At 40.2% G+C, this 12,071-nt stretch overlaps 1 protein-coding gene across 1 annotated transcript in view; it reads left to right on the forward strand.

Moving 5' to 3' along the window:
- Positions 1-12,071, forward strand: part of HYDIN (HYDIN axonemal central pair apparatus protein) — a 280,489-nt gene that overhangs the window by 96,875 nt on the left and 171,543 nt on the right. The window contains exons 13-15 of the mRNA XM_090260317.1: positions 4,802-5,037; positions 7,554-7,654; positions 9,909-10,044. Of these exons, the coding sequence (XP_090116443.1) occupies positions 4,802-5,037; positions 7,554-7,654; positions 9,909-10,044 (473 nt within the window). The remainder of the gene's footprint in view (positions 1-4,801; positions 5,038-7,553; positions 7,655-9,908; positions 10,045-12,071) is intronic.

A 12,071-nucleotide genomic window follows, 5' to 3' on the forward strand; every position in this document is an offset into this window, starting at 1 on the left:
ATAGTTCTTTAGAAAAAGCTGATTGATAATGACTTTATCAGTTGCTTTAACACTTGGGGGTTATGATGGCTTTATTTATTCAGAACATATTTATACAGTGCCCCCATCTATATTATATTGGATAAGGTACATACTATGGGAACATCTATATAATTGCAATTGAATATCTGTTACTATAGAATATGAAAATGGCTGGAGAGATTTTTACAAATTTGTAGGACATGTTGAGCAATCGACTCTTTTGAAGGAAAATAAAAGTGACCTTCAATTTGAAAATCATCTGGTGGCCAACTAAGAAAGGCATGCTCTCTGAAGGGTGACGGTGGCAGGTGCACAATGAGAAGTGAAGTAGCCTACCCAGACCTACTCAGTCATCCTCCAAGCAGTTCCAACTGAGTCCACAGCAAGGTCTGGGCAACTGATGCATGACAATAGCGTGTGCTTCCATGGGCATTTAAATACGAAGTCCAGCACAAAGACATTTGGTAGATGTGCCCTATGTCATAATGCCCTGGAGGGAAAAAACAAAGTGCAAATAAGCACCTCAAATCAATTACTTCAAGAAATTTCACACGGATTCAGTATCCAGAATCTGCTCTAATGCTCAGTTCTGTGATGTTAGTGTAAATGCTGTACTAAGGACAAGCCAATAGCTATTTCATACTTGGTCCAGCAGGAAGTTTTGATAACCAGCTTAGGTGAAAATTAGAAACAGATTTTTTTTGTTTTCTTGTATGATGTCTTATTGAACCATTTGATGATACAGCAGCTAGACAAGAGGCTGGAACACACTACAGAGCCATAACCCAAGGTCCCCTGGGTCTAAGATCTGAAAACTTATTCCTTCTAAGTCCAACTTCAAAACCCAAGTTGCTTTTTCTTTTAGTTTGGATATAAATTCCTTTGTTTACTCTAATGTGGCAGGAAATGTTAACAAAAATGTACCTTTTTTGCTTGCCAATGGGAAACCTAGGGTTATTTGTTTTTTTAAAACCACTTGGGTCAACTAATTCAAGTTACTTTGCTATTCTTCTAGATTTTGTACTATAACCACCAAAATTAGAGGTAATTTTGTGATACCCTTTCAAAATTATTTCATGATATTTTCAAATTCCAAAGTTGGAACTAGAGTCCTCATGATTTTAACGCAAAGTCTCATTATTTTGCCAGGTAGTTTGACCTCCCATCACAAAGACACACGGTCCATTGGACAGTTATTTATTAGTAACTTTTAATTATTACCCCTGTATGTGCAAGTGGGGCTTTGATGAGGCAGATGAAAGTAAGCATATCATTGGCTCAGAAATGAATGGCCAGTAGGGCGCATGTAGTTCCAGATGCAGAAGAGAAATTAACTGTTACGGGAGTAAGCCAGAAATTGGAAGGATTTTTTTAGTTATTTCAGGATTACAAACATATTATGTGGAGTTAAATGAGGTTTGCAGAGACTGTTGAGCTTAGGAGTACATTAAACTAACAAAAGTTGGTAATAGTGTCCCTCTGTTGATACTAATGCCCATTCCTAAAGAGGTATCTATTATATGTTAGTGTTAGAGATGAAGATCTAAATTTGGCGTCAGGGCCTGTTGGAATTGATGTTGTTAGGATATTGTAAATACCATAAATTTGGTTGGATCTAAAATGTTTGAAGTATGGCTATAAAGATTTTGATGATAGGATTAGAAGCTGGCTGACATATCTAATAATTAATTAGGCTGACTGAAGCTACAATAACATGAGAGAGTCGTATTGTAGAATCTGGGTGGCAATTGTCCCTGAAGGAATGTTGAGGCTTTGATAACTCCTCGGACTGGGCAAAGAATAAAATGGACTCTGTAACCACTGATGTGCCAGGTGATAGGCCAAAGGGGCAGGTAAGTATCTGTGAGGTCACTCTTATTCAGGAGACACAGGAATGAGTTGGATTGAGAATAAGGAGTCTGGAAGGCTCCAGCCACTCAGTATACTTGATAATTGGATAATTTAGACCGAAAAGTTAGGGTTTGAGGGCAGAGTTGTTGGGATACATCTAAGCATTAAAAAATCCATGATAGTTGTCTCTTCCATAGTATGAACTGTCACTATTTTACTCAATTATTTAAATTGACTTTAGAATGATGTAAAATAGATAGTCAAGGGCAAAGCTTAATTGTAATGATCATAAACAGATCTTAGAAAGGTTGGCAGAAGAGATCATAGTAGGCGTGAGCAAAGCCTAGACCCAAGCAACTTATCATTAACAGTAAGAGAGACATAATGAGGGATATCATAATTACATAACTCTAAGATAGTAACTGGAGATTAATATGGCTAGGTGATAGAGAAGGAAAGTATGAGAATCAGGAAGGTCAGGCATCTGGCAGAATCTCATTCCACAAGTTTTGGGCAAAATTTTCATGTAAAGATTGCTTGATCTGTGGCTTGGAATAGCAATCTGTTTCTGTAAGTCATCCATTTCTGGAGGTTTTATTAGCAAACTTCCATTTAAGATCTCCAGTAAGAGAGATGACCAGCTACAAAAAAAAGATTTTCCCATCAACTCTTGCTCAGAGATATCCTCTCTCTTCTATGATGGGACCTATGATTTTTGTCAAAGGCCAGCTCAAACTTCGGGGCACATCACCGTTGGCATGCCAAAGACCGTTGAAGTGGACAGAGGATCCTGATTTTAGGAAATGTTTGTTTTTCTAAGTCTGAGACTGAATTTTTAATATCCAAACTGGCTTGTGCAGATGTGTCTGTTGATCTCCCATTTTCTGATTTATTTCTGTAGACAACTACAAAAGTACCACCTGTTTGCACAGTGACCTGCCAACACATTTCCCTTTGTTTTGTGGAGATTTTTGTTTTACCAGAAAAATTCAGAATCCATTGTCTAAAATATCCCATGTGTCCCCCAAAGTCTCTGAATTATAATTTAATTTTTGGTCCAGGGTATTGCTGATACAATTTAACACTGTCCTTGGCGCAGGTCCAATCTTCAGAAGAACAATCGTGTTCTAAATAATGTGCCATCTTTTGTCAGAATAGAAACTTTTTCTTTGCAGCCTTATGATCTTTTGCTCCTGGTTTCTTTAAGTCTTCTTAGGGGCTTTCTAGGTCAGGTGAAAATATGCATATTAAATGAGAATAAAATCTCTTGAGAATATTGTCTTTTAAATTAAATTTAAGTACTGGGAGAGGGATGAAGGTGCCTTTGTATACCTTTGAGGCATTCTGGCCAAGCATGTTGTTAATTTTTCCAAGAAATGTTTTATTTCTCACCTTATAGATGCTAAGGAAGGGAGAATAGAGGTCTGTACTGTAAAGTACTTGCATTCAGATGAAACTATAGATAGAATGGTATTAGGATTGGTGCTACCTGACACCTAGGAATAACATTCATATTAATGAGCCTTTAGTCTTCAATAGTATCCCTTTCTCTCAGGCTTCTCAACAAGCAATTTTACAGGTAATAGGACAAGAAATTGTTCTAGTTAGGAAGTTATAATTGGCTTTATTCTCAGAAAAAGAACTAATTGCTTCAGGGAAGTAGTCTGAGCAATGGTTTGGAAGAACCCATCTGAGTCTTTATAGGATCCACCGCCGTAATATGTACACCCTACATTAGAAGAGTGTTTATCCTATAAATGGTCAGGTAAAATCAGGGTAAGGAGTCTATAGTTTCAAGAGTCAGTGTTGGGAAAGTCAAATGTAGCAATTGCATGATTGTGGATCTGACTTCCTAGGAGTTCCTCTGCAATTTCCAAGAATAATCTTTCAAGCGCATTTAGTCAGATAATTCTTCTTCCATTTAAGCTTTCTTCCAAGTATACTGGCAGGCATGGGATCACAAAGGAGACATGAACATGCTTCTTCTGTAGTCCTATTGTGTAGACAAAGGCTCAGACTTGGGGAGAGAAGTAGATCAGTTCAAAATACCCTCTGCAGTACTGCAGTAATTACTGAGACTAGTTGTATAATATTGCAGTAGAGTTCAAAGTAGAAAGAGTAGTGTTTGTGTCCAGTAGAAATATGCATATTTGTTCTCCTCTGGTTATAGATAATTCTTGTTCTGAAAGTGGTGGCAGATACAATGGCCACCTAGGGAATCCAAAATCCGAGCTCAGTTTATTGCTTACCAGGCAAGGAGGACCCATATCTCTTGGGAAAGCAACATGAATCTCCCTGAACTGAATGTAGGAGGACTAGATATCACACGAAAAAGCAGCTTTATCTAAGGGAGGGAAAAGCCAGTGTGTTAGTCTCTGGCTGACTCAGAAACAGATCACAAAGTCTCTCTTGGCAGAGGCTGTTACTCAGTTTTATGTCATTGACCCTGAGGGCGTGAGCCTCAGACAGGTCCAGAGTGAGTTATATAAGGCCTTGGTAGGCTCTGGGTCATACAGCGAGCAAACCGCACAGGCTTGTCCTTTCACACGTAGGCAAATAAAAAGAACAAACAGTATTCTATTTGGGGGAAAATTTTGTATTTCTATGCAAAAATTAAATACAAAATACACTTCTAGAAGACTACTCAGCAAACTGATAATAGAGGCTGCCTCTTGGGAGGGACATGAATGATGATTTTATGTCTGTTGTTGCTGTGTAGTAAATGAATAATAGGTGTTCAATGAATGACTGAGTGAGTGAATAAATGAATGAAATGCATTTCTTGATTTACAATTGAAAACAATATCAGAAAGAGCTAGAGAATTGCATAGATGATCCATTTAAGACATTTAGCAGTGCTAGGGGAGGCTGAAGTTAAAGGGAGGCGACTGTGGAGTTTTTATTTCTCACCTCATATTTTGTTTTTCAGGATTTCCTCATACCTTGATATGTTCCCTAAATAATACCTCTTTGGTCCCCATGACCTTCAAACTGCGTATTCCTGGAGATGGCGTTAGCCTTGAAAACATTTCAACTTGTGAGCAATATTCAGACAACAAAAGACCCTGTTGGAACAAGGATGAAATACCCATAACGAAACCAAAAGAATTCACCATCACCCCCAACTGTGGCACCATTCGCTCCCAAGGATTTGCTGCTATCAGGGTAAAGTGCACAGCCTTCCAGCACCCACGGCCAAGCAGCTGAACTCTCAAATAGCTGTTGGGACCACATCTAGGGTTTGCTCTCTGTGCCCAGTATCAGTGGGAAGGAGTGCCTCCAATTCACCTGGGAAGGTCGGCCTATAAGGAAATAAATCACTGTGGTGAAAGGAATCAGTTATAAATATATTGGGCAAAAGAGCTGATAGCTCTCCAATGGATTTCCATCAATCCCAATGTGTTGCCTTCACCAGAACAGTGGATTGTAGTGATTTCTAGTGAAACCACTGCTCTACACGGACAGTACACCCATCAGTACAGATATAAACTGATTTAAGGACTCACTGGATCCTCCTTTCCTTTAGACTCAAATTGTTTATACCAATAAATGTCCTCATTTATGCCACAGAGTACATCCAGTTTATTCAGATTTTTAATCCGACTCTGGGCTCCGCAAAGGTAGACGTGATGTTCCTCACAGCACTTAATATCTAGATCCACAGCATGATGCTTTGCATATGGCTTTGCAGTGCCACCAGCAGAATAATTTCATGGCTAACTGAGAAAGGTTTTACTGTCTTCCCTCACTTTATCTTCTCCAAACAGTTAGATCTAGCAATATTGAAGGCTGCTAAAGTGAAATGATTTTATCTCTTCTGGGCAAGAGAAAAAGATAAGACAATAACTAAGGTTGTTAATTTTCTCTGTAGTCATTATCTGTGAAGATTTAATTCAGCTATGGTTTTAGCCCTTAAAATTGTTTTAAAGCCTTCATAATATCGCACCATGAATCCACTCATCCTAAATCTTTTCTGGAAGTTTTTAGCTCTTTCAAGGGCTTCTCCACAGGTCCAATGAAGTTTGATATCATATATCGTTATCACTTCTCAGGGTTCTGTCTCGGTTTATTTTGGCTGCTCTTATACCAGAAACTGGGTGGCTTATAAACAACAGAAATTTATTCCTTACAATCTGGAGGCAGGAAGCTGAGATCAGTGGGCCAGCATGGTTAGGTTCAGGTGAAGGTATTCTTCCAGCTTGCAGACGACTGACTTGTCCTTATATTCCCTCATGGCAGAAGAAGCTAGGGAGCTCTGTTGACCCTACTTTATAACGTCACTAATATTCTTTGTGATGGCTGCACCCTCATGATGTAATCACCTCCCAGTGACCTCACCTCCTATCACCATCCCATTGGGGGCTAGGATTCAACATAGGAATTTGTGGGGTACACAACCATTAAAAAAATCATAGCAGTTGCTAACTGTGAATTTCCAGGGAGAAGTGCTGCTACATTGGATTTATTTATTTATTTATTTATTCATTCATTCATTTATTTATTTATTTATTTATTTATTTATTAGTGCTCTGCCTGCGTGTTAGCTACCTTTCCTTTTTATTTATTTTTTGCCTCTTCCACATAGTACAGGAAGATTTGAAAAGACATAGATCTATCTAGCAGCCGTCTGCGAGAACCACTTGTTCTTCAGCCTTCTCACCACAGCTCAGAGACATAAACAAGGGTTGGAGTCACCCTAGGAATTTACACGCTGGGGCAGCTGCTTCTCTCCAAATCTGACATGGTTTCTTTCCAAATCAAAGACCCCATCTTCACTTTATTTTTTCTGTTGTATTTAGAAAAGCTTTCTCCAAGCTTCAATTTTCCCTCATGATCTGTACTCCAACCACATCTATGTGGACTCAAATTTGCATCCAGTAATTCCCTTTGCAACCAAAAAAAATTTAATTAGTACCTGATACATAATTTATAGCTAGAAAAGCCTTAACCTGTGCCAGAAGCTGTTTTCTAGACTTTCAAGTATCTCCTCCAGTACAAGTCATTGTAAAGCAATTAAAAATTATAACAAGGCTTCAAAAACCTAAACGTAATGTTTCACAACAGTAAATAAAAACATAGGGTGAAATATACTGGCCAGATATTGTCCTTGGGTAGACCTTTCTTTAGAGCATCCTATTTTCTGCTCTAATACTAAATATGGGGGCAGGGGACAAGATTTTGGTTAAAAAAAAGAGAGAGAGAGACTAGTTGATTTCTTATGCCATTCTCTGCAACTGACATGGTTATGTTATTTATTTTGCTATTAGAGAAATTTAGCTGTAATGTTTTGCTGGTGTATTGAATTTTCATAATTTATATAGCCCAGGGGTGTAAGGAATGATTTAAATTACAATAATTAATGTTTGTTTGATATTGCTCATCCTTCAGGGCCATTTTCTCCCTTATGTAGGCATACTGCCTCTTTGATGACAATCTCCTCAGAAATGAGCAAACCTATTGTACTAAAGCCGTTGGGCTTCTAACCTGGCCTTTGAAATAACTCAGTATGCCCTGACCCTGACATGTAACTTGTTCAACTAAAAATGTAAAATGCCATGTCCCATAATAAAGCACTCAGAAGCCTCACTCATCAGTATGGTCGTCCCCCTGGCTCCTTTCTCCTCTCTGCAGAGGCAGAGCTGGACTCTTAGAAGAGCAGCTTTTCACCTTTTTCTTTCCAGGTGACCTTATGCTCCAACACTGTGCAGAAATATGAGCTGGCCCTGGTGGTGGACGTGGAGGGCATTGGGGAAGAAGTGCTGGCGCTCCTAATTACAGCAAGGTATCACAGTCACATGCTTCTCTCTTCCCAGTCTCCCCTGAGCCACCTCTTGTTCTGCTTTCCCAGGAAGGGAGACTGAACCTGATTCAAAGAACAAAGCTTTAAAACAGCAAACACACCTTTGGTGGAGATAAGAGAAGGGATGTGTGTATTTTGCAGTATAAAGAATAATAGTGCTCTCTATTTTTGACTTTCTGACTTTGAAAGGTATATAACTAAAAAGGTTTTAGCAGAAAGATGTGAACAGTTGCTGTTTTTATTTTTATCTTTAAATACAGTATGCCAGAGTTATGCAGCAGAAAGGGTGGTGCTCACAATGCTGCAGTGGAAGATCCATTTAGCAAGACAGTCCTAGTCCTGTTCCAGGCTGCAAGTGAGCCCTCAATGAGGCCATCTCTAACAATACGAACTTCTCAGAACCATCACTCACTTTTTTTTTTTTTTTTTAGCAGATAGCAGTGGGCTCTGAGGTGAGGTTAAGATCCTGGCTTTTTTTGTTGACTGTGTCTACTTGATCAAGTTATGGTCTTACCAAGGATAGTGTGTCATCTACTCATGATGACAGTGATCCTAATCACAGGCCACACTCTTGCCAAAACAAACAAGTCTCCAGATCTAGGACTTTATAATGTATATATGCCAGTTAAAGGAAATAGAGAGAATTTCTGGTAATATATCAATTCCTAGAATTTGGGTCTGTAATGAATCTTAGGAACATGCACTTTACAGAAGGTGTAGACATGCTAGTTGGTGGGGCCATTGTAACCACTGCATGGGCCTTGGGCTTGAATGAAGTCAGATAGCAGCACTAAAAGAACTTGAAGGTCAAAGTTTTGTCATAATCTACTTAGTATTCCTTCCAAAGACCTAACATTTTTTTTTTTTCTCAAAAAAATACACACTCTTTCATCTGGTTCTCTCTATACCCAAGTTTGCCTTTTTGTCTGAGCTTGCATTTTTCTATGTGGATTTATTCTAATACTTCATAGCCTCTTTTCCCTGCAGCTATCCTGATTTTTTGTAAAAAAGGTCTTAAGAGGCCATGAGTTTCTTACCACATATACTCTGTGACCCAAGTCAAGTATATAATCCCTCTCAGCCTCATTGTTTCAGGTAGTGAAGGATTAGCTTTAGGAAAGTCATTGGGTCAACCTACAACCTCCATTTTAGCTAAACATGAACACCTATTCCATGCAAAATCCCAGGCTTGGGATTAACAAGACCCTCTTTCATATCATTACTTCAGTGTGATCTGTAGGAACTGCTCAAAGACCCTCAACAGAAGAATTGCTTTTAGAACTTGCGCCCTGCGTGACTATCCCAGAGAGCCAGCAGCAATGGCTTGCCATGCCCCCACCATACAGTAACCTCCTCTTACTGAGCCCTCCCATGGCACCGTGCCTTCATTCATTCGCATGGTCTCCTGCATTTCCCCCAATACCCTAAGAAGAGTTAATGATGCAAATGCCAAACCCTAGAATTACCTTCATTTTACTTATAAGCAAAATGGGTCTCTAGGAGGGAAAACAACTTGTTCAAAGTTGTACTTAGGAAGGTCAGTTTTGAACCTGGCTCAGTCTGACTCCAATGCCAGTGCTCCCCACCATTGCATTATATTGTGACGGTGCAGCAGGGCAGGGTAGACACTGAGAGTCACCTAATGATAGACCAACTGCACACGCAGGGCTTCGGTTCTTCCTCTTCAGCACACAACTCTCCCTCCCTCTCTCCCACCTCACCTCCTCTTGTCACAGTGCCAGTTCCCTTCTGGTCGAGCAGCTGCCTGAGCCTACTGATCCAAGCAGGACAGCTGCTCTGCATAGGAATTAGAATTATTATCATTATTTAGATGGTGTGAAATGTTACTAGACCTCAAGGAACTCTGTTCCCAAGTGTCACAGCTAGTTAGGACCCCATGCTGGTGGCCTTGCCCCAGTTTGTCATGGAAACAGATCCACTACCCTAAGTAACTTGTACTGTGGGGCCGACCCCTTGCCAAATGAAAAACACTGGAAATGTTAGTCATTACCCACAGAAGATAGCTGTTTGAGTCCTTCTTCTAGCCCTTTTTTAAGTTAAAAAATGGTGTCTGGGGGCTAAGGGGGAGAGAAGATTTGAAAATGATTCATGGACTTATTAGAGAAAAATACCGTGCGACAGTAACAAATGTGTTTAACCTGGGACTCTGCATTTCCACATGTAAACAAGCTTTCTATTCTTCTAAATTCTTCAATGGGCTCCTTCCTTTGAGCAGGTGTGTTGTGCCTACCCTTCGCCTGGTTAGTACAGAGGTGGACTTCGGGCGCTGCTTCCTGAAGTACCCATATGAGAAAACCATCCAGCTTGTCAATCATGATGACCTCCCAGGGTGCTATGAGGTCCTGCCTCAGGTGAGTTACTTTAGCCTTTTTTAGTGTAGACTTTTCTTCAGTTGGAGTCCCTCAATAAGAAAGAGGAATCCTTCTTAAGAGCCATATTCCTGAACACATGACCTTATGTAATTCTGACTTTTAACCCTGAGATAATCTGGGGGTTGGGTTATAGAGCCACAGCTGGATTGCCACCTGCATGAGTGAGCAGCTGCAGGTATAAACAGTTGCTAATTTCCCAGGAAAATTGCCTTTGATAAAGAAAGAAAAGGTCTATTAAGCCAACCTGCAAATAATTTCCTTTGAATTAATCATGCATGGGAAATGAGGCAGACCTGGGAGTTTTCATTTATGTCTATGGCTGTGAATTGAACAGCTTCACTAACATATAGTAATGCAATACTTATAAATGAACTTGTTGGACCAGAAGGCTAGAGATGATACAGGAATTAAAAAGGAGAACTTGCTTCTTAATGTTTTATGAAATAGCTCTGTCCGCATGCCACTACACCTAGCTAGGTGGGAGAGTAGGCAGTCATACACATATGGACTAAAGATTTTAAAAGATCTGTACAGCCTGGAGTAATGGAAGTTTCCTATGAGATGCAGTTTACCAAGAATGCATTTGGGTTTAAATTCAGTTCTATAAGTATAGTACTCTGATAAAAATTCATCCAAACAACGTTTATTTGGCTACAAGTTCAATATAAGTTAAGAGGCCAATATGGGGTCCATAGGACCAAGGCAGGGTTAGTCTACGTCATAGGAACACAGTGTTCAGCCAGAGAAAGGAGAGGGCTACTGGTCAATGCAGTGTCAGAATTTTGTCTTCAGATCTTGACGTTGCATTTTTATAAGAGAAACTTGGAAAAAATAAATGAATCGTGTTCAGAGTAACCAGAATGGCACACTATGTCATCTGAAAATCCAAGTCATTTGAGGAGCAAATGTAGTATTTAAGCTGGAACAGACAAGACTTAACCAGGCCAAAATAGCTGTCCTTCATTAGTCAAAAGGCTGTTATGTTAAAGAAAGAATTACAGTTATTCTGTGGGCTTCTCTGAGACAAAACTAGAAACCAAGGGTGAAAGGAGACAACTTTTCTAACTGTCAGATGCTTAACAACACGACAGGCTATCCCTGCACAGTGCACGCTCATCTCAAGAGCTCAGAGCAGAGCCCGCATCTGGGGTGATGGGGAAGCTATTTCTGCACAGCTGGGCTGGGAAAGGGTGAGGCACTTGCCTGAAGGACCAAATTTAAGGGAGAGCCCACAAAACTCAGTGATCAAGATAAATAACATTTTCATGCTACATTTTAAGAAATCAAAATCAATGAAAAAATCCCATGATGAACAAGATATCAAAACTTTAGATAAAGATACAATCAGTATTACTGATTTTCCTTTTGCCTCAAGCTCTGATAAGGCAGGACAGTGCACTGTTGCAGAGGGACGTGGAGTTAGATTAGGCCACGTTAAACCCCAACAGGCAGGGAAAGACCGTGGGGTGCTCCAGATGGGGGAAGCATGCATGCCTTGTCCTTATCTTTGGGAGCTGAGGTTCTGAAGAGTGTTTCCCAGAATTCCCTGAACTTATCTGGCCATGAAATTTTTTAAAGTTTTATTTGTAGTTGTTGTCATTGCATGAAAGCTAGTAATAGGCTGCAGAACAGGGTTCTGGGTAATGTTCACTGGTAGACACTGAACAGCATTCATTTATTCATTTGCCTACCTATTCCCCCATTTAAAAAGCATGTAATGAGCATATGTTTTGGGCCAGAACGTGGACATGTATTGAGAAGAAGCCCAGCTTGTGCCCTAGTAAGTTTCCAGCCCATGGTGCCCACGGACCCGTAGATAGTGCATGCTGAGGAAAAGGATGGCAGGATGCTCCTTGGGGATAGAGGAAGCACTGTGACCCTAGAGCACTGGGGATACCTGGGGTATCCAGGATGAGTGTGCAGGCAGGGAGCGGGCATTCCAGGGAGGGGAAGCACAGGCAGAGGATGGAGGTAGGAAGCAGTGTCAAGTGTTTGGGAAATACCGA

This window comes from Furipterus horrens, unplaced genomic scaffold (genome assembly GCF_987537825.1).
Source record: "Furipterus horrens unplaced genomic scaffold, mFurHor1.1.pri manual_scaffold_13, whole genome shotgun sequence".
NCBI classification, from domain to species: Eukaryota; Metazoa; Chordata; class Mammalia; order Chiroptera; family Furipteridae; genus Furipterus; species Furipterus horrens.